Below are 25,050 nucleotides of genomic sequence, written 5' to 3' on the forward strand. Positions count from 1 at the left end.
GTATTACAGCCATGAGTTAGCTCCTCCAGATGGGGAGTTTACTGTACACATCAGAATGCTCCTCCGAACTACTTATAACTTTATCCTATGCGGGCTCTGCTTCGGCTTAGGAACTAGTGTAGCTACGTAATCATGTGGATTTTTAAATACATGTACATAGCAACTCGGGGATAGTTCTAAATGAGAAGTACAAGATTGTAGCCTATTGTAGGACTAGGTGTGGTTTATGGCTTTGGTCCTTTATTGATCTTAAATCATGCCTAGTAAACATCAGTGGCATTTGGAAGCCTAGGTTGAGTTAGTACTAGACTGCTTGTGTCTTCTTAATGATATTAATGACTTTATTTAGTAGAAAATTTTTTAGCTTGTGGGCCTTGCGAGTACAAAAACGGAAGTTTGACTGAGGCGAAGTATAATTGCGGCTGCTCAATCAAGCCTGGCGAGAACCAGTTGGAACAGCCGGAACTCCGGAACTCCGGGTTGAAGTGGCTCCGTCGCCGGCAGTCCTGCCGGCACCCGGGCTGCCCACGTGACGGGCAGACCGACTGACGGCTATGAGACCAACAGCCACTTCCTCCAGCACTTCTGCTGGAACTTCTTCGAAAGACACAAGACAGAATACAGATCAGTTCCCCCATTAGTTATCCTACTTCACGGGTATCCTGTGATACCAACAGAGTCATAGTTTTCCCGCTACCATCAACCTGGGTAAGTTTAGATACTTAGGTCTTTTAATATCGCTAACTTGACCGAATTTTTGTGCGGTAGCCTTGTCTATCTCGAACGATCGTAGAAGAGCCGCAGGATAAAAGCCATTCCCGAATATGGATGGCTTCTTCGCTTTCTAGCCTTAATCATGCTAGCCGAGAAATGTATCCACGATCACGACCACCAAGCAAGATCTTGGCTGTCTGCGACAGCAATCTTCTTGAAACCTCCTTCTACGTGCGACAATATTAATTATGTTGAAATCGAGCTGCTGGAAGGATTTAGAAGTTACAGTATCTCACCCTTGATATTATCTCGGATATCGCCTTTAGTAAGCCGTTCGGTGACTCGGTTTGTAATACTTAGTTAGAGGCTGAGAATCAAGCAGTATATATCGTGGCTAAGGGGTGATCCGAGCCCTGATTACACAGGATAAGAAAATACTCACAATGCATGAATGAAGCTGAGAGCCAATACATTGTTAGTGACTTTGGCTTGAGAAACCTTTCAGTCTTTATCATCCACATAGCTCTCAAAATCTGGTTAATAAGCGAAAGAATAAGTAAAATATTAGAAATTTCTATGGTTAACTCTATAAATCCATTTTTTTACGTCTTCTCTTCGCAATCTTCTATACTACCTAACAAGCCTTATAGGTTTCTATTGATACCTTGCCCGCAAGTGGATATCTACAACGTGGACAGCTTCTCTAAGAAGTCTGGTAACAACAGATACTCTGTGCCCATAAGTTGTGGTGACCTGACTACGGTACGAACAGCATTAACTAGGAACAAAACGGCTTGTATTCTCTAAGTAAGCGAGCGGAGCGAGGGACGCTTAAGAATACAGGCGCTAGAGCAACGTCGTTACCTAAGCCAGATAGTATCTAGGCATGCCATCGCCCCATACCGGAGTTCCACAATCATGATAGACTTTTTAACATTTAATTATCACTAAGTATGTAACAGTATAACATCCACTAAACAAGGCTACTCTACACCCAGAGTAGTAAAAGATATGGTGCCTATCCATAACACCATAAGTACCTCATCCGAGTGCATTTGACATAAAGCATCTACATTGTAAGCAACTCCGTCTTAAATCAAATCTAGATCTGACAACTTAAGTAGTAGTCTCGCGAGTTACTCGAAACAAACTCTAGTTTCCCTGGGCTAGTGTACTGATACCCAAGAAGACAAAATCTCTTCCCGAAGAGAGTAACGAAATCCTCTGACTGAATCGCAGATCCATCCGTCTCAGGATGCAACACTCCAAGAACTACAATATAGGGAGTGTCACGGACGTATCCTCCACATCGGTCAACCTGCTGTTCACACTCGATAATCCACTCCTCTCGCGCGTCGGACACACGAACAACCAGACTCAAGTGGTAGCGGAACCCCGGCAGTGCTTCGCCTAACTCCTCCGAGTAGAGCAAGAAAACCTTGCCACCTGCAAGTACCTCCTCCTCCGTCAGCTCCTTCTCTCGAAGGAAATCCACGACATGCCGTGGACTAAAGTCCCAGGTCCACATCCGTTTAGGATAGAAGCCCTCTCGTTGCTTCACATGACGGTGCTTTCCGCACCCGGGGTACCAATAAGTGGTCCACAGAACCCGAGAGAGTCCACAATCAGTGACTGTTGCGCCTACCGCAAACCCTTCCGGGTTGATCGTCCTGCTCGCCACCAAGCTCGAGATGTCCATCCTGTCAATAGTATTACCCTACCTCCTCTGTCGGTTGAGTGCTCCCGGGTCGCAACGAAAGAGTAGTGCCACGCTCTCTCCAACTCCGTATCTGTGTTCACAGAGTCCTCCCCCGTCGGATGCAAGAAAAGTCACGTCCCGCTGGTATGGTGCTGTCGCTCTGCTTCTCATCAGAAACTCTTCCGTTGTTTCAAAGTAGTATGTTCTGTCCCAGAAAATAGAGAGAAAGTAACCCAGCACTCTGTGTCTGGGGTTGTCCCAGTATTTATATCTCGTCCCTCGGTCATGAGTGTCCACTCTCTCACTCTGTTCAGTCAGCGCACTCCGTGGTGTAGGGGTCAGCACCATGCTTCTCCCGTGTCTTCGCATCCTCCCCCTGGACGTCTGCTCTTATTGGCCCACTCCAGTCATCCTTTCCCCATACCAGTCCACATTCAGCAAACAATTGCATTATTGCCTCTTTCGTCGAACAATGTAGACTCTCCGACTCTCGTGGTATTAGAAGCAAATTCTAAGGGTCGAGCCTTGGCGAAGTCTCGTTCTAATACGGACAAGTGTTGGCAGCTGGCTGCCACACGAGGAAGTGTGAACAGACGATGACTGGTGAGCACCAGTAATGCAGCGTTACCAGACTGGGGCTACCAATTCATTAACTTCATTCACTGTTATTTACTGGATTGTGCGAATGAAGGCATTCACAATAAACATCAAACAACATAATCAAAGTAACATCACAAGAACTACAATTAGACAAAACAATTCAACATCTCTCTACTAAAGAGTATCCATAAAATGAGATATAATATCATTAGATAGCAAAGCTGATCTGTATCACTGTCTTTTCCAAAAGCTGAACACCTGCGGTGTCACGGGCCCGTACCCGAGTTCCAGAACTTAGAAGGAGTCCTCCGGAGGTGAACAATAGCTGTCACAAAGTCAATAAAAGTATGCATTCATTTGCTATGTCTAAACTACGCGGGAGTTCCACTCCACTTCCAAAACCCATTTACGGGGTCACCCCCGAAGCATTCAACTTAGCTACTATTGCACGCGAGAGAGTCTCGAGGACAGGCAAGAAAATTTCGAAATATGTACGTAATGACATAGGTAAATTAGAACGTAAATCTAATAGACTTGTTAATTTTATTTAGCTTATACATGGGTGGAATAGTATCACGAGTTGAATCTGTTACTTTGACAACACTTCCATAATTATGAACTATAGAATGGACTGAGTCTGGTAGTAAAAGGTTGTCTTGATGAAAGCTGCAGGTACACTAGACATCCCTACTATCTCATTTCATACATTATAGTACGCAAGGCTTCCTCTGTCCTATGCTGATGATGGCTGATGCTCACTCGCTGATCTACACAGGCATTCTGCTCAGCTGAAAAGCTCATCAGAACCATATTGATCAGCTGAAGATTGCCTTCCGCTTTGGCAACTTGGGCTTGAAATTCCGGTGTTTGACCTTCTCGTCGTTTGTTCCGCGCATCCAACATCGCCTGTCGAATAGCGTTATACTGCGCAACGCTTTCATGGTTTGATGGCGTACTTGTATACATGGTGCGAAGGTGGCCTATGGCAGCATCTCGGCTGTGCGAAGCTTAAAGTGGTTTGTCGATCCCTCCTTCATCTGAAATAAGACGCCGGATAACATATAGAGATGGCTTATTAGTTGGGGTCGGTGGATGGCTGTCCGCCTTTGCGTGATCAGCGTTTGTTGTGGCTTTCCGATACCCAAGTGCAAATGCAAACGCAGCAACAATTGGCTTGTAACAGCCAAGAAACTGGCGGTCAATGTCATTTCCACAGGCGCCACGCAAGCCAGCCTGTTATTTTTACAAACAGGTCTCATAAGGCACAGTAATGCACTTCCTCGGCCAGTTCTGCCGCTTGTTCGCTCAGTCCAGCGTCGCCAGCCTCGTCCATAGATGGCGATAGAGCTTTGCACATCTCACAAGGTGCAACTGGTACATACAGAAGACGCTCTCCGGCCTTATTGAGATATTTCATGGAAAAATGTCTCGTTCTTGCTCCTGTTGACTTGACAGAGTCGATTTCTGCTGCCGCTTTTCCTGGCATCGATAAAAAGCCATGTCAGGATCTCGCAAGGGCTGCAGCCTTGTCTCGTGAGAAGTATTTAAACTAGAGTAACTGTCTCTCATAACTCCCAATCCATAGTAGCAAGTCCTACATTACAATCACAATGGAACAAGGCCCACGTAGAAGCGGGAGGCTCCGAGCCGCCGAAACTGCGAAAAGTCTGAAAGCCGCGAAAGCACCAACTGCTCCAGAACCACCAACTGCCCCAGAACCCCAAGCCAAAAAAGCGTATAGCAGTAAAAAACGGAAAGTGGCCTCGGATTTGGAAGGCAATAAAGGCCATTATTCTGAAAACGCGCAGTGGCTCATCGACCAGATGTTGCTGGATGCGAAACAGAAACAAGCTGAGGCCACGCAGCGAGCTGACCGGAACGCAGCCGACGCGGAAGCCTGGAGAAATCTGCAGAAGAATGTCGTATCGGAGGAAAGAGATGATGATGACTTTGATCCAGACGAAATGTCTCTCGACGAAATGTCCCTCAACGAGTGGGACAACGAACCAGTTGAGAACGTCAAGACCGAAGCAAACGCCAAAACTGAAGCAAAAGTCAAGACTGAACCGTCCGATATAGGCATCTTTGTACCTCGTAAGGCGGAGAAAACTGTCCCAATTATAGTCGCAAACGATGAGAATAGTAATGGTGATGATGGTTATGATGACGTTGTTTTGGTCGAGTGGAACGACATAGTGTCTACAAATACTGGAGGGAAGTGCACAGACAAAGACAAAAGAATTCATGGGTATCTCAACGCAGGATGGAATCGATTCTACAAAGTCATAGGTCTAGGACCACGCCATTACGAAAAGCTGGAATTTGAAGTGTCACACAATGCCGGAGAAAGAAAGGGGCTCAGAAATCTCACGGAGATGAGGAAAGCTCTCAAAGATGAAAAGAAAAACAAAATCATCGTGGACGGCGTCAAGTTAAAAGTGGACATACAAGGCGTCGCGTGGAGTACATCCCAAAACACCGATGACCCGGTCGTCCTGATGGACCCAAGATATTGGGAGAAAATGAACTCTGAAAGCAAAGGGAAACCCAAGAAGTTTCCTTTCACCTCGGTTTATTTAAAATGGACGACTACGCATGCCGACGGTGACCCAACCGTCGAGAGAACCTTTGAGACGAGATCCACAGTGCGCTCGATTTTCGGCAGACATCCCAGGCCCGCCCCAAGGGACTACATGATTGGCAGTCGAGTTGTCCTCAAAAAGGGAACAATGATGCCGGCTGGAGATTTAGCAATCTTTGCCGCAGCTATTATCTCATTGGACCGTTACGAGAAGTGGCAAGAGACAGGAAAGGTCAAAGAGGAGGGTGAAGGCAGTTACCAGGACTACCTTAAAGAGCCCAGTCCGGCCCCGGATGATGTCCTTCAGCCGAACAAACCTACGCGTAATTCCAATAAAGGGGCTAAGTAATTAGAAAGACAGAGAGCCCGAGACAAGAAGGCCTGTATGTAGTTGGTGAATAAGCTTGATTCCTCGCTAGAAGCATCTGATTCTTTAGTAACTGGATTTTTTTGTAGTTTTGTTCTCATTGGCTTAGCTAGTTAGTAACAGTTGAATTAACTAAAAAGTGCGAGGCTGTGTTTCCAGAATGATATTAGTTGTACTTAGCTGAATATGTGCACCAAATGTTTGCGGACCGTATACTGCTCGGCAAAATTAGTCAACAGGAAAGGCTGGACGCCGATGGGAGGGCTGAAGCGTTGACACAGATCACATAACAGCGTCGCGGCTCTAGTGTGCTTTTTTCTGGCCTTCTGATAATTAATCATGGGTTTCTTGTTAAGGCCACTCAATATCCACTAACCAGACAACAGCCATGATCAAACGACCGTACACATAAGTCCAGATCCGAGTGGTCTTCCATCATGGTTAGTACTAACATCTTAGGTTCTACGAAAGGGCGAAAAAAGACGTCACTATGAAATCTGACATGATGTAAAGCAAAATCTGGAGATTGGAATCGTGTGTCCGGAGGAAACGACCAAGGCTTATGGGCGCAGCATGCGAGAATGCCCGGCCCTGATCTGGGCCCAAAGTCGGATAACATCATTGTTCACAAGCCAAAGCCCATAGCGAAGACGAGGAAGGCCTGTCAATAGTCTTGTGCACATCTTGGTTGTTAATGATCTTGATAGAACCCAACCCTGACTACGCCTAAGAGTAGATATTACATTGCTACAATAGACCAACTTCTCTAGTTCCTCCTGTCTACTTCGCAACGCAGTGACTCTCTTCGTACATTCTAAGTACAGTCTACTTCTTGAATACCCAAAGTCTGTTACGATCGGAATCGGGGCAAGCACCTGACGGTAGCTGGACAATGAGTCCGTCGACAGATTCCCCTTCCTTCGAATAAGGGAAGCAAAAGTCTAATTCAGCGGCAGGCTTCGAGGAGTCGTTTGAGGACAGGAAGCTAGTTTCTGGGTGCTCCGCGTCGCTGTTGACGAAGACTTTTGAAGAAACATTCATCTTCCCGTCGGCGGCGGCGTCGGGGTGAAGAAGGCTGTACAAATGTAGATGGACTGAGCTACCAGCGGCGTCGATCTTCAGTACAGATGTGTTCTCGTCAATCTTGTCGCCATTTTTCAAGGAGGCCTTGAGCGACGTTCCGAGCGACGCTATCAAGTCGGTCGAAAGCTCCGACATTTTTCTCTTGCCATGTGCAAGTGTAAGAAGCAAATGAAAATCACGGTCTTTTTGCCCATCGAGAATGCCGTTCAAGTCAACGCCGATCAAGAACAAAACGAGGTTTTCCCTAGAGAGCACCTCAAGATATTTATCGTCCTTAAAGATGAGCTGTTTCATCTTCAGCCAGTCTTCGCCGTCGCTGCTCGCAGTTGTCGTGGCCATGGTTGTTGGTAGGATCAATTTGGTTGTGGTTGTTGATGGTTCGGCAGTAGAGACTTTGCCGATCACCGGCTTATAACTAGCACTTCTGCGCTATGATTGAAGGAGCCGAAACTGGCTTTGCAAGTCGCCGCCTAATCATGCGGTCTGATGGTGTACCTGAAGACGATGGCACTTCCGTCCTTTTTCGGCTGTCAACAGCTTCACTACAACACATTCCTCACGGCTTTCTGAATAGAGCATGTAACTATCGCGGTGGTTGTGTCGCTAACTAATTAGGCTGGAAGTGGATCATGTTTAGCGCAAACGCAGCTTAGTTGTGCGCTCGCCTGTTGCCAGTGTACTGGAAGAACAGTACTATAGACACCAGGAGTCTGTAACGGAGCATGTAGATCCAAAATCGACACGCCGTCATGCATAAGAAGTTCATCCAATATTCCTTTTGCCCTTTCTACAAGCAGACACTTCTGTCGCAGGCGTTTCTGGCTCGATAGAGAGACGTATCGTACCCCTGCAGGTTGTGCATGTAGCTCCACTTCACTCTCGGCTATGATCGCCCTCAAAGCACCAACGCTATGGGAATACCACGGACGGACCGTCGCTCTAAATTTCCTGGCGTTGGTTGCAACTACTGTACTCCATCCACTTCTGGAAATGTTGGTACGTACTCCGTACCTAGGAGACATGGCCATCCACAATTGGATGTTTATCACTACGGAGTGGCCGAAAAGCACGGATCCGGAATTCTCTTTCTAGATCAATGTACGTCTTGCGAGTTGCGCCTAAATCAGCTCTACTGAGCAACCACCATGATTTACAACCAAACAACCGATTATGCTCTCAATTGCATCGACTACATACTTAGGACATCCCTAATCAACCATTGCAAGGATTTTCCAGAATGAGTCCTTCGCCATACGCCATAGCCGCGCTGGTTGTCGCTTCTGCCCTGGGCTCCCTCTCGCATTGACTTCCTATCATTGTAGCCTTCGATCATGTATCAGCCTCGACTCGATAGGCCTCTGCCTAGGCCCCCCCGTCAGACAACGCGCCAGGCTCCTTACCTAGTGCGCAATTTACGTGCGCCTCAGAAAAGTGGCTACCAGCGAGCTGCTGCTGGCGATGTGAGAGCACACAGACAGGGTGCGACCATGTCCGCGGCGCAAGACAAAGACGGCCCCAACAACAGTTCCGTCAACCCCCAATTGTTATCGGCTCCCTCAATGTAAGTGAGAAAAGTAAACCTCCTTCAACTGCTGCATGTTTACCGGACATCTACAGAACAAATTCTCAAAGAGTCTCTGAGGTGCTGGAAGACGATTCTGAGATAAGGTATCTCCATTTCACGAGCCAGGATTATGCCATAACCGCAAGTCAACTTCTAACCACGGCTTAGGACCTACATTTCCAACGGATTTGGCGCCATTCAACAAGCAATCTTTGATCTCACAGAGAAGTATGTCTACTCGCAGAGCTATTGCCATTGGCGATATTTCCGTGATGCATCGTAACATCTGACAGGTTTCAGGGTCGGCGATTTGACTGCTAAGATGGAAGACTACCACAATATACTCGAATCGGCCGGAGCGCTAGTTGTGCCGGAGAGCTTGGAGACGGATGATGTGGATCTGGGGGATATGGCCAGTCTTGTTAATTACTAGACACGATAGATGTACAATCGAGCCGAGCTTACGGAGATAGGGCGCTGATTCTCGGCGACCAAGTAGCAGAGGTTTCACAGCATTGGCACTTGAGAACTAAAAAAATTATTGAAATCGATATGCCCTATTGCTTGCCATGGTCCCACCAAACCTGTTCACCACCTGCTCCCACATGCCCCTAAGGACAATATACGTCTATAAGCAAGTCGTGTTGTTACTCTCGTCGTGCTTCCCGACGCTTTGGCTTGTCTTAACACGGCGAATTTCTTAGAAGCCTGATCTATCGTCCGACCATAATTCGTTGTAGGTCTCTGCTGGGCACCACAGCTCTACTTTGGGGTCATCTACCACTTGCTGGGCAGATGCTACTGTACGACCCAGCCAAGTGGAGTGCTGACCGGCGTAGCTATATAGTGCGAACAGGGAAGAGTAACTCAGGCGCATCAATACCGAAGCTTTGGCTTTGTTGGTCGCCCTGTCCTGCTTGTGACAAGCTTGAGGCGACTGGAAAGTCGATGCAGAAAGCCACTGATCCACTACGTATCGATTTCCCCGTGTTCTGCCACAACCCTCGGGGCGACGCCTCATAGAGCTATTCTAGCAGGGGTAAGACGCTACAGCTCATATCTCGAGTTTCAGATGCTGATACTTATGTCGACAGGACCATTATATAATGCTGCTGGCTCACCCAATCCTCTACAATCGTACATATCTAGGCAGCCCACGATTTGTTGAATAAGCACTGATATGGACAGTCAAACACAGGCCCCTAGTCTTGCAAAGCTCCCTACAGAGCTCTTGGTGCATGTTTTGTGCCAGCTTCCAGACTTGCCTTCGTTATTATCAACAGCAGCGACTTCCAAATACAACCTGGGAGTATACAAAGCATTCGAACAACACATTCTACCGATCTTGTTTCAAGGAATCGTTGACGCTATGTTGTCTCGCGAGAATGTCTCCCAACCGAAACCCTACCATATCAACACGAAGCGAGATTCACCTAGCACTAAGGCAATGCTGTCTAACTTACACCTATCACATCGTCTGCCTCGGATCTATCAATTAGACATTATCAAGCGGAGATTAATAGCACCGGGAACTGTCGAATCCATCCTCCAGCATCGACTCAAGGCCGAACGGAAACGCTTGTTTAAACTTCTTTGACAAGCCAACAAGAACCGTAACTTCCTCATCACCAGAAATCATTCTTCTTCCCGGACAAGTATCATGAATATTGAAGGGAAATAAACGTTAAGGCGTCAGAGTTGGAATTTTTGGGGACAACAAGCATATAGACTTTTCAGTCTGCAGGAATCCGATTTTGGTGACGAATCATATCGATCGTTGAGGCATCAATATAACATTAAGATCAAGCTTTCTTCCCTGTATTGTTTTTCACAAAAACGCACGTCTATATGTACGCTTACAGTCTTGAGCTTGCAAGAATAGACAACAATTCCTATCAAAGTTGCATTACTCGCTAACTCTACCCTTTGACTCTGCTTTTCTGCCGCTGATTATGCAAGCTGTAGTCTCGGCTTTTTCGTCTCGCTGATGGTGAGACAAGCATCCGCACTTGGAAGTTATACATAGCGCAAACGAGACACGGCAGCTGCGATTTGAGAGTAAGTAGTGAAGAGAGTACGGTGCTGTAGGGGTCGCGGGAGCCAGTCGGTACTCCTACAAACTCCAGAATAGGTTGGTTTTGCATAAAGCCGGAACTGGCTGCGGCGCGGCGCTTTTTTGTGGGGCTCCCGGCGCAGAGTGGCTAGCTGGAGCAATTTCCAGTCCTGTTATCCAGGTGATCGGGCCCTAGCTTATGGATCTCGCCACGGTCAAATTACATTGGGTCCAACAGTACCCAGCTCCTCGTTTTTGATTTCACCGGGCAATATTGACGGGATCTGACGTTGGCATGTTTTCGTAGAAGCGAAAGGCAGCCGATTGACCGTACTGCTTCAAACTTGTGAGGTTGGATTATTCTAAGAGCCGATTGTTGTTTGCCACTTAGCGGAGGACTTCTGTAGCTCACTACGAGGTTTACAAGCGATAATAACTGCAAGTGGTTGCAATGAATCATTCCGAAAATTCTTTCATGAGCTGAAAGCTGATTTAGGGCGCGGCTGTGCACTTGTTTTCTCGATTCAACAAGGCGTCGGATTCAGCCCTGGACAAACGTTTCAGTGACAACGCCAAACGCGTCCCTGACACGGCGGATCATGAATCGATTTCTTCTCCGTTAGGTCACAGCCTGTATGAGCAGCGCTACAGTCGGCGAGAATGCGTGCGTCTTTCCGAGCCTCCGGAACTTGCTCCCGTCATCATATAAATGTCTTTTCTTCTTTTCTCAACCGGCTTCTCATGCGCGCTCTACAATATTAAGCGTTGAGTTGCAACAAAACCAGCAATGGTACTTTTCATTCTTATCCTTTTTGCCAGCATTCAACGGCTTGTCGTTGCAACATGTGACGCTGCGAATGTTGCGAGGTGGAGTCCTAACCCGGGCGACACTTTTGACAGCGTCCTTCGCCCGCTAGGGATTGACGCAGCCGCATTTCGGGATCTAAACGAGATGACGGATGGGATCAATCGAATCGATTATGTATCTACTTACTGCGTTCCCTATATCTCATCGCTCTCAACGAATTATTACACTACGTCTGGATCTCGTTTCTTCTCTCTGCCGACTTCTCCGTCCGGCAAAACCTCAACAGATCCAAGTCGCCCACAATCCATGCCAACAACAGGGGCACTAATGAGGAGCACTCTGACTGGTAGTGCTCCCTGTGATACAAACCAAGCACAGATATCCCCCATCACAAACCTGCCTCAAACATTTGATTCAACGTCAGCAAGAACGCAGAATGCCCCGTCAACAAGCACGCCGAGCACGACGTCGAATCACGAAGCCACACCTACTCTAGAGCTATCCAAGCGAAGATGCTGCGCGCAGAAAGTTCGAGATTCAGGCATTATCGATGACTTCAAAGCACAAGCTAAAGACTTTTGCAATGAGCACGGTATCTCTAACTATTATTCCGGACCAAAGTCTAAGAATAGTACCGGAGATATAGAAATGAAAGTCGCAGGGGAGGAATTTGTCTTTTCTCTTAGCTGGGTTGCTCAATGCGTTGATTTTCAGGTGCAAAACGGTCTTCAGCCCGATATGCACAACAAAGACATCACGTGTGAGTCGCTGATGACGCAGAACATGATGGATTGTGGGGAAAAGACGACATCTAATGGAGGTTATATTGATGTTGGCTGCCTTCGGTTCTCATCTAGAGCCAAAGGGTGGGCGTTAGATGGTATAGAACAAGGACAGGTTACAAGATGATATATATATCAGGCTTTAACGACCCTGAATCTGGTGGCATGCAGTTTTATAGACCTGTCGCCATCGGTTTACCTGGTGTTCTGGCGCTTTCTCGGATAAATTATTCCAAGCTATCTTTTGATGTTTAACGTTTTCTCTTTTTGATGTAACTTGGCTTTGTTGTTAATGACCTTGTTGAGAGGATTGATTCTGAGGGCAGCACATTAAGCTTACACGCGATAGGCGGTTAAATGTCACATAAAAGGCGCAATCGCTGAACGGCAATTATGGGTCCCACCTCTGTGTGATATCAAACCTCCGTTCCCTGTCAACTTCCAAATAGTCTTTGAGATATCTTCATGGCATTTTGACATAACAAACAAAAGCCCCTGGTACAGTAAAAGGCGTACTGGGCGTGCTAAATCCTGCAGTTAACACTTTTAGTAGTGGTGGTGTGAAGTTGCTTCAATTATGGGTGTTAAGACTCTTCTTGTAATACCGTATAGTTATGCATCTGTGGCGACCTACTGCAAGCATAATTCGCTAGGTTTGCTCCCTTATTTTGTATGCTCTGACCCAGAACTGGGACTGCAAAAAGATACCATAGTTTAATGACTTCCACGGCTTCGTAGGGTCGCACAAAACCAAATCATACCTCCGCAGCAGCTGCTTCCAGCCTTAGCATATCGCCCTGACCAAAGTCATCAACCTAAACGCAGCAGCAACTTACCTCAACAAAAACTTTCTGCAGCTCCATCATTGCCACGTTTCTTCCCAAGCACTTCCATTTCCCATGTCCGAAAACGAGCTCAAGTGTTGTTTCCATCAACCTCAACCTCTCCGCATCCGCCTCAAGCCATCGATCTGGCCGGAAGTCGTCTGCGTCCTGTCCCCAAATCTTAGCTCGACGGAAGATACCCCACGCACCATACCCGATTCGAGTTCCCTCTGGCAAGTAGACGCCCTTAAACGTGTCACCGCCTTTGGGGACCTCTTTCGACATCTGACCTACAACGGCTGGGAAAATCCGCAAGCCTTCCTTAATTACGGCTTGCAGGTATTTCATCTTTCGAGCTTCCGCCTCCTTTACGACCGGCCAAGACGGCCGTGCTTCTTGGATCTCCGCGCAAAGAGCCATATGAATACGTCGGTTGGTGATGATATGAAGTAGTGTAGCTCGTATCGCCGTTGCCGTCGTGTCCGAACCAGCTAGTCTGCCAAAAGGAGTCAGCAGAGTCTCGAAAGAGGAACACGGAGGGGAAGTTAAATGAGTCGCACATCTGCATGAGAATCTCCGATGACGCCTCCTCCTGTGTCAGCCCGTGTGCTACAAACGAACCAAGCATATCCTGCTTTGTTTTCTTATTAGGCCCAAAGCGTTCGCTCGCAATTTCTTTCGCCATCCTGCCAGTGATCATCAGTCATGGTGGTCTTCGACAACGCGCAAAGAGGTTGCAAGCAAACAAACGACCCAGACGGCCAGCCCTTGATCAGTACATAACTTGAGGCAAGACGCACCGGATCAGCTTCCCAAGGCCTGTAGTATCACTTTCCGAAGGCAACAGCCGCCGGAGCAAAGGCCACGACAGCATAGACAGTATCCAGGGCAGGACGGCCGCAACGACGATGTTCGGCATGCTTTTTTCTGTCGCGTGGATGTAGTTGTGAACATCCGAATCGGACGTTAGATCGCCGAACGGCCGTCCGAATGCGAGATCGGAGATGACATCGAGGGTAAAATACTGCGCCTTCAATCCAAAGTCGAACCGCTTGTTCTCGGAAGCATATGTATCAATCAGACTCATGAAGCGGAGAACATTTTCGTCTATCTTGGCTTCGAGGTTGGCGACTTCTTTGCCAGAGTACTTTGCCGCAGGTGTTAATATTCCTACTGGAAGGGCTATGTGGCAAAGAGAAAGATGTAACGCACCCCTCCCGCCATCTGAGACCGAAGCTTGGTATGTGTTGCATCATCTCGGGTAGATAACACGTTGTCGTGCTGGGGATCTAGTCTCATGGCATTGTACCAGTCTGAACGCGTGTATTTTGTGCGCACACCGAGCATATGCCTCATGAGGTCCGGGTCGCTCGTTACAATATCCCTCGGACCAACTCGGACAAGAGAACCTGTGGCATGTTTTAGCAGTTTTCAATGAGTCAGTTAAGTGCTGAAGACGTCGCGTCTACCGTATTGCTGGTTTGCCTCGTAGAACTTCAGGTGCATGTTGCCGCTGTATACCGCTTGCAGAAGCCACCACTGAGAGAAGCCCGCGGACGGAGGACCCCGTATGTGTCGTAGCCGTACGTACTGACGAACTATCAGTGCAACGGCATACAAGGCTGCACCCCCCACCATAATAGTTGTGCAAATGCTGCTATGCCACATCGTGAAGTTGGCCTGATCGCATGCCAGCGGTATGAGACGATGGGTGACAGCGACTGCTTGGCTTTGGCACCGTGGGCCTAGAAAACAAGCAGAGATTCAGTGAATAGTGTCTTTTGGCGGTAATCTTCTGTAATGTTTCGCATTCGATGCGGATGTACTTAACTAATAGGTCGTAATGGCATGGTGCATGTAGTTAGCGAACCATCACGCGTACGCCAGTTGTGGCTTCATGTAAAACGACTTAACGGCCACTTTGAGTCGCGGCGTGTTCTAATCTTCCAGAGCTGTTGCCGGCCCTTCTGGTGCCCCTACTGAGGCCACATCTACCCGAGACAGCAGGGGAGGCAACATCAACATTACAGTTACTGCACCGCGTGCCCGTGCTTTCCATACACAGCGTCCTTTCTGGATCCCTCACATCATCTGTATAAATACGCAAACAAAACACGCCGGCGTCCAATTTTCTCGCAGCCCGACGCAGATTCGCCCCCTTGCTACGCCGTAACAATGGGTTGTAATCCCTCGAGGCCTTCGGACAGCTCACAACCGGACCTGAGTCATAGCCCCTTTGTCCACTATCCGCCAACTGTAATCCGTCCACCCCGCTATTCCTTCAATGATCACAACGAAGCGTGTCGCGTACTGCGCCTTTGGGAAGCACGAGGCGTAAAATCTCGCAGCTTCACGTACGTAGTCTACGTGATCAATAACAGTCTGCTCGACAAGTCACAGACACTCGCTCAGGCGAGATTGCTGGGCCATATAAAACAGCTAGCGGCTATTCATGGTCTTAGAGTTTTGGTCAAATGTCTGGATTATCTGTCCGAAAGCGATGACGATCCGGATGCCGCAGAGGAAAAACAGATGTATCTAGGCATACTAGCGGCCACATCTAAGGCAGACATAATCCGTATGTGGGACGAAAGACCAGCATCCGCCATTTACCAAGACCTCGAAGACATCACAACCGCCGAGCAGCGGATAAGCACCGTCATCGAAAAGATCAGATGGAACAGGGATATTGGTGACGTAGATGTCAAAAACCAGATCGAGCCCGAGGTCGTTGCCGCTCTTTCACGGTTTGCTAAGAGTTGGACGTTGGACGAGTTCTTGGAATCGCAGGATCAGATTATGAGCGAGCCCTCGACCGTGAATGCAGCGGGTATATCGAAACTGCAAGCCCAATTTATTCTGCAAGCCCAAGTCGCCCAAGCAAGCCTCATCAGTGACAACGGCGCGACGCCGACCGTCGCAATCAGCTTTTTGCCGGACGAGATTCCCAATGTGACGCTCATCAACATAAAAAAGCAGCTAAAGGCTGTCTTCGTGCCGCTGGCGAAACGAGTAAAAGAGTCCGAAAAGTCCTTGCGCCAAGACCTATATACTATGCAGCTGGTCTCTCTCGGGACCAACCACAGCAAGGGTGGCCAGCAGTGGAGAGAACTAGATGACCTCGAACAGGCCGGCATGGATATTATTGATCATCTGCACCTGGACTCGGGCCAGATGCTACTACGCGGCCCGGGTCCTCGGCTCGGCCAAAAATTGTTGCTGGGATCCGTCGACCCCGTCATTGACCGGGGTAGAGCAAAAGGAAGGCCGGAAGAGGATCTGTATGGCTCAGGAGGTTCGCAAGTGATCCGCGAAGATATGGATGCTTGCATTTGCCAAAAGCCGAGTATTGTACCGGGCCCTGAGTATATCCGGTTGGATCAAGATGCCTAAGACGAAGCGAGACGAAGCAACTGTAAAGACGTGCCTTCGTTAGCTACGGTACCCACGGCAAGAGCCACAACTGCTGCTTTAGTTTTCTTAATAAATGCGGGCCTCATTCTAGCCCTTAATAAGTGGGGTTGTTGCTACCTCCTGGCAAGAGAATAGAGTGGGAAGTTGTCCATAAACGGCTTTGTCCTATGACGTTACCTATCTCTATTGTAACGAGGAAAAGGAACCAGTTTTGCCGCGTCGGCTTCCACGTCGACGTAGGTTCCGTGTTGTTGTATGGCCGAGTGTGACGGCAATGGTGCGTGCCGTCTTGACATCGTGTGAGAGCCAGATGTTGCTCTTCTAATGTTTGTTGCTTTTGCCGTACCATGCACGAGCTGGTGATGCTGCGGCTTTCTCCCTACATGGCATTGTAAACCTTGGACTGGCTTCCGATAGAGAAAAAGGACGTTACCACATCTACATGCCCATATATTAGCATTGTCTCGGCCCAATGTGAGATGCAACGCAGGAAACCAAGACGATCAACAGAAAATCACACAGACCATAGAGTAGTCCACTCTGCATCAGCCAAAGTGCCAACACCTGCCGTCGAAACAGACATGTCTTTCGATCTTTCCTGGCCCAATGCGACTATGCGCGCTGTCGTTTACCAGGGCACTCCCTTCCAAATGACTGTTGAAGACGTCGCCAAGCCCGCAATTCTCAACGAGACCGATGTCGTTGTGAGGATGACAACCGCGGGCATTTGTGGATCCGACCTGCACACCTATCGTGGCTACATGAGCGGTGTTGTGCCATATATTATGGGCCACGAGGCTGTCGGCTACGTCTCAGAGGTTGGCGAGGCAGTGTCTTCCCTCGCCGTAGGGGACTATGTCATTATTCCCGATACTGTGTCTCCGGACCAGCTGGAGATGGAGCCGACGTCGAAGGAATATTTTGGCTTTGGTAACAGCCAAATGGGTCTTGGTGGGCTTCAAGGTACGAGAAAACCCTGCTGAACAACTTTACTCTCGACATTCTAGACGGCCGTGTCCTAATACTAGGGTTCATAGCCGAGTACGCGAGGGTCCCCTTCGCCGAGGCCAACTTGATCCCCATCCCTCTGACCCATGAAACCGCCAACTCGACGATCGAGCGTGACTACCTTACTGTTTCGGATATCTTCGCTACGGGCTGGGCCGGCATCGACTACACCGGCTTCCAGCCCGGTGATTCCGTCGCCGTCTTCGGGGCGGGTCCCGTCGGGCTGCTGTCCGCTTACTCGGCCATCTTGCGCGGGGCTTCCAAGGTCTACGTTGTCGACCACGTCGAGGAACGGCTCAAGCTTGCCGCTTCTATCGGAGCTATCCCTATCAACTTTGCAAAGGACGATCCCGTTGACCAAATCTTGGCGCGCGAACCGCGCGGGGTGATGCGCACCGTCGACTGTGTTGGCATGGAAGCTCTGAACACCGACCTGGAAATGGACGAAAGCGTTGTCGTGCAGCAGATGATTGATGTGGTGCATTTTGGAGGAGGCATCGGCCAGCTGGGCGTCTATAAGTCTCAGGCCAGCTCACCTGGTGCGCCGTACGGTAGCACCATGTCGCCTACGATCCCCTTTCCCATCGCGACCTTTTTCGCCAAGGGTCTGAGCTTTCGAACGGGAGCCGTAGACCCAAAAAGTACGCCCCTATGTTGATCGATCTCATCAACAACGGTAAAGCCCATCCTAGCTTCGTGATTAGTACCGTTATCAGCATTGAGGATGCGCCAAAGTATTACGACCGCTTCAATAGCAAGAAAGAGACGAAAGTAGCCATCTACTTCGCGGAGTAATGCGGCACGAGCGTAAGAAGGTTGGGTTGTGTAGTTAGGCATCATCGCGAGATTCAATACAATTCACAAGAACTACTTCACAGACGCCAAGCCTCCATTATATACAGGATAACTTATTGGGCTTCTTTTAACAAGTGATGAAACAGCTTGCCTGGCTACCCCTTGTGTTGAAATTGGGCCCCATGTTGCTAACCACTTCAGCCCTTTCGCTAAGGCCGTGCCAGGCCGATATTCCGTGTTCCATTTCCCAGCTGTACACCGAGTCACCACACTGCTTGGCAGACGTGGCCATCCCATATCTGGCCATCTCAAGTGAAGTAATGTGGTTCTAGCGGGTTTGTTCATCATGGAGGGCCTCCACAAAAACGCATCTGGCTACCGCTTGTGAAAAAGCTGACAACCATAAACCACTCCGATGTTGTAGAGAGTCTTATGTGATTGGACCTGGGGCAATCCATCATGTGCGTGCGCTTGACAGTCCGTAGCGCGCAACCAGCCAAGGAAGGGCCTAGGGTACTACGTAGTAGATAGAGATTTGGGTTCCACTAGTTTGATGAGTGCGGCGGTGATTTTGGTCTGCGGGGCTTTGCAGTCCTGCCCTTTTCTGCTGCTTGCATGTTAATTATGGGTAAAGTTTGCATTATATTCTTTATAGAGGTATTCTTTTATCGAAGGCATAAAACAAGACTCGCCTTCTCTCCCCAAGCGAAGCCATTTCTAGTAGTTATTCCTTCCTCTACGTTTTTTTGTTGAATATGACCGACAGACGTATGCCTCAACCTAACTACGAGAGTTCCCAGACGAAGTCAAGACGTGAGGGTGAGCGTCCGCTTGAGCTATACAAAAACAGCCAGGCGGTATTCGAACATAATACTCAGCCCAGAGAAGGCGAACACAACCTCCAAAATAAACTTGCCGACATGTTGCGATCTGAGGGCTGGATTTGCATACCCCCTTCAATCAGTATTGCCATCACTCCCATGTGTAATTGACGGATAGGTTGCTAACAAATTCGACCACATTAGACTCAGCCATTGCCAGGCCCGAGAACCCCGAGAGGAGAGTCTTTGAACCGTGTTTTAACCCGGAAAATCATTCCAACCCACGAGCTTCCCAGCAAGCTAGACAAAAGCCGAATCAGAAAAACACCGCTGGAGGAGAAATGGAACGGGTGCTGACTTCGACCGGAAACGCAATGTCCATAAATAGTCTCGTTGAAGTGCTATAAAGTTGTCGACCAACATCTTGATCCGAAGCTAACAGATCTAGCAGACTCATACGCCAGTCGAAGGACATCAAGACAACATGACAATGCAGCCCATGACCAATATTAGGGCTTCGCGAGGGCGAGTTTGCTACGGTACACAACTAACGACAGGAGACCAAGGTCATAGCCTTGCGAGCGTTGTAAGCATATCTTGTCGCTTCACTATGTTGTTGACTAATATTATTATGTAGGCTGAAAGACTAGCTACATCTTCCATCCCCCTCAAACGCCAGAACTTCTTTGCAATGGCTTTCAATGGTCACTTAGTTGTATTTTGTACACAACCACCCGAGGTCAATATGAAGGATCTCTTCTTGTTAGGTTCCATTCCATTATGCCGGCTTCGCCGCTGGAAACGGAATTACAGCAGTAATTCGAGGTTCCAGGGCGGTCGCGGCATTTTTGCGGGCACTTACATGCAACCGAACGAAGCAGAAGCATGCTGCATTAGTGTTAAAGCGGGTGCAGATGTGGAAAAAGCACTTCAAAGCATCAAATCCGAAATCGAAAAAAGGAGTCCCGAGTAGGAACTCTTCGTAATTACTGGTCCTGTGGTCTCACGAGACAAGCCTCCGGTGCCATTGTGTGCCTCGTTCTCTGAATGTTTTGCTACTATACATAGTTAGATACTGTACGTGAGACAAATCGTTCTCCTTTTGAGTCACTGCTTACAATGTTGGTACGCATCTTTTCAGAGCTCATCAACGTGGCAGGGGCGTTCAACTGGGTACCCGTCAAGCTCGGATGGAACAACAACTTCAGCCCATGCCTATCCATGTCGCTCAACAGAAGTAAGTGTCCACCGCTACATACTGGAGCCGCTTTCTGCCTCAGAAAAGGATGTGTCCGCCGTGGTCGTAAAATAGCAAGAGGGAGCGTACGGAAGCGCGTCACAGGGTGAGTTGTCGAACCCGGAGCTAACAAAGGCACCCGCGCGACCGGCAGCGAAGGCATTGGTGGATCCGTTATGCCTCAGATGGTAGCTACTTCCTAACGCCCTTGGCGGCGGCGACGCTGTCTCTTCTGAAGGGAAGTTGGCTCGTATGCTGTGGCGGCACGATTGAAGAAGCTTCTGACCTCAGACGCTTGTTGGATCTGTCGGCGTCGGCGCCTGGAAACTGTCCTTCACGGCGACGCCTCTCTAAGGTGTTGAAATGAACCGTTAGCAACCGACCTCACGGCTCTCGCACATTCGTCTCGACTATCGGTCCCTTCCACAAACGCCCATGGTCCTTTCGGTATCTGCTGCTAATGAACATGTTTTTACAGACGTCGCGCCGCATCGGCGTTATGACTGGCAATGCGCTATTGAGCTTCCCCCGGCTGGGCTCCAACTAGCTTCATCGACTTCCTCCCCGACTTCATTACTGCCAAGGCGCCCACGGTCCAACGGTGCTTGGAGAACATGGAAGATGAGCTCGCAGAACGCATGGTGCAGGATTGTGAGCTCAACAACTTCAGCCGCGATAGCGAGATCTACAGGAACTTGAAGGATACGACCGCAGTGAAATGTCCAGATTCATAGAGCGTTAGCATAAATGACGAAGCCTTCGCCCCGTTCCCCTGCATGATAGATCTCTGTTAAAAAGACTCTCATTTAAAACTGCCAACCTTCCGGCTCCGGTTTAGTAACAGTTGTTTGATGAGAAGGAGCCGTGTCCGATCTAGCAAGCGATGTTGCCAAAACCAGCACCAGAATAGAACATCCCGTCGCCAACAACGGCGCCACAAATATCCTAACTATGAACGACCAGACAGCGCTTGAAGCATTGCAAAGGACAAAGACAATGGCACAATAAATGTGCCCATCAGAACCCTAGCTGTTTTAGTCGTTTTGAATGCTATGTATGATAAAAATCAGAAACAAGGTTACGTGAAATCTAATATAGTGAGTGTTATGCAAGCAGTACATCGATGGAGTACAGCCCTGGAAATCCGCTCACATTCATTGTGGGCATGTGAAGCAGCTTGTTTTCGACTGGCCGACGACGCGCGACCGTCCCCAAATCAGAGACAGCATCTGATGTCTGCTTCTCTTTTACCACCGGCAAACCGCTAGCGCCTGATTCTCGGCCGTTTACGGCTTGCCTCATCAATATCATTCTCTCGACATCGCTTCTTGCGGTGGTCAGACGTCCCGAAGCACTGATCGAGCTTTTGGCTCCGCACCAGCTGCTGAACGGTAAATGGTGAGCCACTGATGTTTTGGCCCTCGTCTTGGTTCTCCCACAGGCAGATGGGCAGAGACTCCTGCAGACTGGCCACACGAAATCTCACCTCCAAGAAGAAATGGCCGTCTGGACAGATGATCGGATACGACGCAAAGTCAACCGCTACTTCGTGGCCGCCGACCAAAAAGTAAGCCTTGCTTCTAGCAAGTTGCGACAAGAATACCTTCAAAGTTTCGGAGTGGGCACGCAGCTGGCAACGTATGTGTCCGCGGCACTCGTATCCTCCATCAGAAAACAAATATGGCTGTGAAGCGCGCAACTCAAAGACGAACAGATGGGCCCTGGCACAACGCCCTAGCCGCTCGAATGATGGTAGGCCTCGAAAAGTACATTCATCATCACGTTCAGGGTCGTCAAAGCTGGTCAGACTATCCAACGGCGGTTCGGGGCCGTCGAACTCGACATCAAAGCGGAAGAATTCACCTGACCGACCAACCTTCTTGTGCGCCACAAGCCGTTGCCAGGCGTTCTTGTCGCTTCGAAGAGCCCTAAAGGCCCGTTCCAGGCGGAAGGGGAAGTAGGCCTGCCATCCCCCGTTGGACTCGTACGCTGGCTGTTCTTCTTCGCGAGAGGAGCCCGTACCCGCCGAGACAAAGAGGCTTGGATCGGCGGCTTCGGGGAAAAGGGAAGCCACCTCTTGCAGAGCGATCGACGAGGGATTGTTAACAACCAAGCCGCCGTCTTGGAATGTGCCGAGGCCGTCGATAGTCCGAGGCGTAAAATAGCTGTGCGACTCCGTTAGCAACCTCCGTGAGCAACAATCGATTTCAACCCAGATCGATGGTGGTTTGGCGATGACACGGTCAGTACTAACTACGGAGCTGCAGTTGCACACCGAACTCTATAAGTCACGACGTCAGCCATGACAAAGACATGTTACAAGCGTAGCTTATAGACACTGAGAGACCACGCACATCTCCCACAAGGATGCCTGTTCGCCGCTGTCTCTCGTCGTCAACACCTCATAGCCTGCGAAGACCATCAATCAGCATCGGGTTGCGCCGTCAGATCGTATCATCGGAAATTGGAAATCTACCCTGATCTCCGCCCCGTTGGCCTAATCCGTTGTAGTTGGTGAAGATGCAGGCGGTTGCATCTTTCACTGTAGCGACTGTCATACCGACCATAATGCCCGTCGCGTCGGCAGCCGAGTAGTCGGCGATGGTTCTGTCCGAGCCAAACATGTCTCGCAACGCCTGCTCGATGTGTCGCGACGGATACCTGCTATCGAAAAGGAGCAAGCCTGCGGCACGAATTATCGTTTTGACAAATGGAACCTGCATTATCAGTCGTGTCAGAGGACCTATGATGGGGATGGATGGGCTCCCGCGGGGCGTGAATGCCTGGTTCGATAAAGACTCGAAGCGGGCAATGCACTCGTCCACCGTCCAGCCGTTGATGCAGAGAGCACCGGCGCTGATTGCGCCTGCCACGGCGTGTCAGCCAAGACGTTAAGTCACACACGCGATAGGACCATTTCACGACAAACCTGAGCTCGTCCCGAAGACGACGTCAAAGTTCTGTTGCACAGGGTGGCCCGGCAAGCCAATAGCGTCTTCGAGCTGCTTCAACAGCTTTAGGGGGTACTTTCCCCTCGTGCCACCGCCGTCAATACACAGCACACGGACCGACGCCGTATCCGGCTTCACTCGTATCTGCATGCTGATGTTTCGTCCGCAAAGAATACACTCATCGACCTCGATCATCCACGGATCAACTGTGCTCACAAGACCAAAGGTCTTGACACAATCCATGCACTGGCCGTGGCCGCATTCGGGGAAGAACTGCGGGCGACGCCGTAGACAATGAAAACATGTGCTGTCAGACCGGACCCGTCGCCAGTCTTCCGTGAAGGCGGCGACGAGCTGTCGATGGAGTGACGCCGCGGACTGACCCGCCGTCAGCTGCCGGAACATACGAACCATCTGGGCCTCGATCATCTGGGAGAATTGTGACGGCAAGATGAATTCGGTAGATCCGTCGTGCGCCAAGACGGCTGTGCCACAAATGTTGTAGCACACATCTCTGTAGAACATCTTGAAGACCTCTCGCGGATCGAAGACTATGTACGGTCAGTGAAAGTCAGAGGTTATCTATCCAGAGCCCGCCGACGTACGGTGCATGTCTGGGGGATAATGGTCCAGCAGAAAGCTAGAGGCGATGACAGGCACGGCAAATCGTTTCAACGCCTCGGCAGAGTCGCAATGCGTCAGAAACCGCCCCAGATGTGCTTGTAGATCTTCTGCTACCGGGTTGTCCAGCCGAGAGATGGCGAGAAAGTCGAGGGGCGGAGCTTCGGCATCACCAAGGTGCTCCGCGGCGTGGCGTAAAAGACCGGCGAGATGGGTAGCTGAGAAAAGGCAACTAGCGAGAACACGCTCAACCCTTTTCGTCTCGGTCATGTAAGAAAGCTCATTGCTCAGGATGTCCCAACGCAGGGAATGCAGATGGCGTCGCAGAGACTTGGGAGACGTATCGGCCAGGCTAATGACGCGGACGCCATGGAAACGTTCGGATACATGAGTGTCTGTCCTCTTGCGGACGGCCTGTAACAACTGACTGCGTGCAGAGTTCTCTTCGCCGCCGTTCGTGACGACCACTAACCAGGGACGCACCGACGACGTCGATGGTGACTCCAAATTCAGCCACGACGCAAGCCGCTGTGCGACAATTCCTGTGCCGCCGATATCATCGGCAAACAAGCAGACGACATCTGCAAACGGGAAAAGCATGCGGTTGTAGACACGGTCGCCGGCTTCCACCGCTGTGGACGGAATGGCCACGCTAGGCGAGGTTGATATTGACCTCGACACGAGTTCATGGCAGAGCGGGGATTTTCTTGGCCTCCCGAGCCGTTTGTGGGGCGGGATATCGGCATCGGCAATCAAGGTGGGCCTGCCGCCGGCGGCGCCGACAGGAGCTAGAGAGAGGTGGATCTCGCCATGACCCCGGGTCGTGTTTGGCCTGGTGATGTCCACTCCAAGTCTTTGCATTACGATCCGCTTGGTCGCATTTCCTATCAACACCAGCGTACTTGGATATTGGCAGTCCGGACGTGGCAGACTGTCCAGCAGTCTCTTGACACGGTCTGAACTTTCGATAACGTATGCCTGGTCTTTGGTTGCAAGGCGCAGCCAGCCGGTATGTTTACAATGGGACATTTTCTGTCTTATTTCAGGCTTTCCAGTCTATCACAGGGCAGACGATACGTCTGTTTTATAGTAGTAGTATGCGGACGGTTCGAGCTGAAATGAGCTTCT

General features: G+C 49.6%; 9 protein-coding genes across 9 annotated transcripts; 5 read left to right on the forward strand and 4 right to left on the reverse strand.

Moving 5' to 3' along the window:
• Positions 1–3,703: 3,703 nt before the first annotated feature.
• CTRU02_214344 (uncharacterized protein) lies at positions 3,704–3,979 on the reverse strand (the record flags this gene model as incomplete). Its single annotated transcript, XM_036731788.1, has 1 exon — positions 3,704–3,979. The coding sequence occupies one exon, from the start codon at positions 3,977–3,979 to the stop codon at positions 3,704–3,706; it is 276 nt and encodes a 91-aa protein (XP_036576560.1).
• Positions 3,980–4,623: 644 nt separating this feature from the next.
• CTRU02_214345 (uncharacterized protein) lies at positions 4,624–5,943 on the forward strand (the record flags this gene model as incomplete). Its single annotated transcript, XM_036731787.1, has 1 exon — positions 4,624–5,943. One exon carries the CDS (start codon positions 4,624–4,626, stop codon positions 5,941–5,943), a length of 1,320 nt encoding a protein of 439 aa, XP_036576559.1.
• An 843-nt stretch (positions 5,944–6,786) lies between these two features.
• CTRU02_214346 (uncharacterized protein) lies at positions 6,787–7,383 on the reverse strand (the record flags this gene model as incomplete). Its single annotated transcript, XM_036731786.1, has 1 exon — positions 6,787–7,383. One exon carries the CDS (start codon positions 7,381–7,383, stop codon positions 6,787–6,789), a length of 597 nt encoding a protein of 198 aa, XP_036576558.1.
• Positions 7,384–8,375: 992 nt separating this feature from the next.
• On the forward strand, positions 8,376–9,041 carry CTRU02_214347 (uncharacterized protein; the record flags this gene model as incomplete). Its single annotated transcript, XM_070206230.1, has 4 exons — positions 8,376–8,605; positions 8,662–8,712; positions 8,777–8,836; positions 8,909–9,041. The coding sequence occupies 4 exons, from the start codon at positions 8,376–8,378 to the stop codon at positions 9,039–9,041; spliced, it is 474 nt and encodes a 157-aa protein (XP_070060004.1).
• Positions 9,042–11,448: 2,407 nt separating this feature from the next.
• Positions 11,449–12,378, forward strand: CTRU02_214348 (uncharacterized protein; the record flags this gene model as incomplete). Its single annotated transcript, XM_036731784.1, has 1 exon — positions 11,449–12,378. One exon carries the CDS (start codon positions 11,449–11,451, stop codon positions 12,376–12,378), a length of 930 nt encoding a protein of 309 aa, XP_036576556.1.
• Positions 12,379–12,900: 522 nt separating this feature from the next.
• Positions 12,901–14,713, reverse strand: CTRU02_214349 (cytochrome p450; the record flags this gene model as incomplete). Its single annotated transcript, XM_036731783.2, has 6 exons — positions 12,901–13,023; positions 13,088–13,571; positions 13,636–13,761; positions 13,876–14,222; positions 14,288–14,484; positions 14,545–14,713. The coding sequence occupies 6 exons, from the start codon at positions 14,711–14,713 to the stop codon at positions 12,901–12,903; spliced, it is 1,446 nt and encodes a 481-aa protein (XP_036576555.2).
• A 537-nt stretch (positions 14,714–15,250) lies between these two features.
• CTRU02_214350 (uncharacterized protein) lies at positions 15,251–16,468 on the forward strand (the record flags this gene model as incomplete). The annotated part of the gene is made up of 1 exon (XM_036731782.1): positions 15,251–16,468. The coding sequence occupies one exon, from the start codon at positions 15,251–15,253 to the stop codon at positions 16,466–16,468; it is 1,218 nt and encodes a 405-aa protein (XP_036576554.1).
• A 500-nt stretch (positions 16,469–16,968) lies between these two features.
• Positions 16,969–18,292, forward strand: CTRU02_214351 (alcohol dehydrogenase protein; the record flags this gene model as incomplete). The annotated part of the gene is made up of 3 exons (XM_070206231.1): positions 16,969–17,452; positions 17,518–18,043; positions 18,085–18,292. The coding sequence occupies 3 exons, from the start codon at positions 16,969–16,971 to the stop codon at positions 18,290–18,292; spliced, it is 1,218 nt and encodes a 405-aa protein (XP_070060005.1).
• Positions 18,293–21,614: 3,322 nt separating this feature from the next.
• Positions 21,615–24,951, reverse strand: CTRU02_214352 (uncharacterized protein; the record flags this gene model as incomplete). The annotated part of the gene is made up of 5 exons (XM_036731779.1): positions 21,615–22,515; positions 22,705–22,759; positions 22,827–23,216; positions 23,280–23,852; positions 23,907–24,951. The coding sequence occupies 5 exons, from the start codon at positions 24,949–24,951 to the stop codon at positions 21,615–21,617; spliced, it is 2,964 nt and encodes a 987-aa protein (XP_036576551.1).
• Between the last annotated feature and the right edge of the window lie 99 nt (positions 24,952–25,050).

This window comes from Colletotrichum truncatum (genome assembly GCF_014235925.2).
Source record: "Colletotrichum truncatum strain CMES1059 chromosome Unknown Contig_0011, whole genome shotgun sequence".
Lineage (NCBI taxonomy): Eukaryota > Fungi > Ascomycota > Sordariomycetes > Glomerellales > Glomerellaceae > Colletotrichum > Colletotrichum truncatum.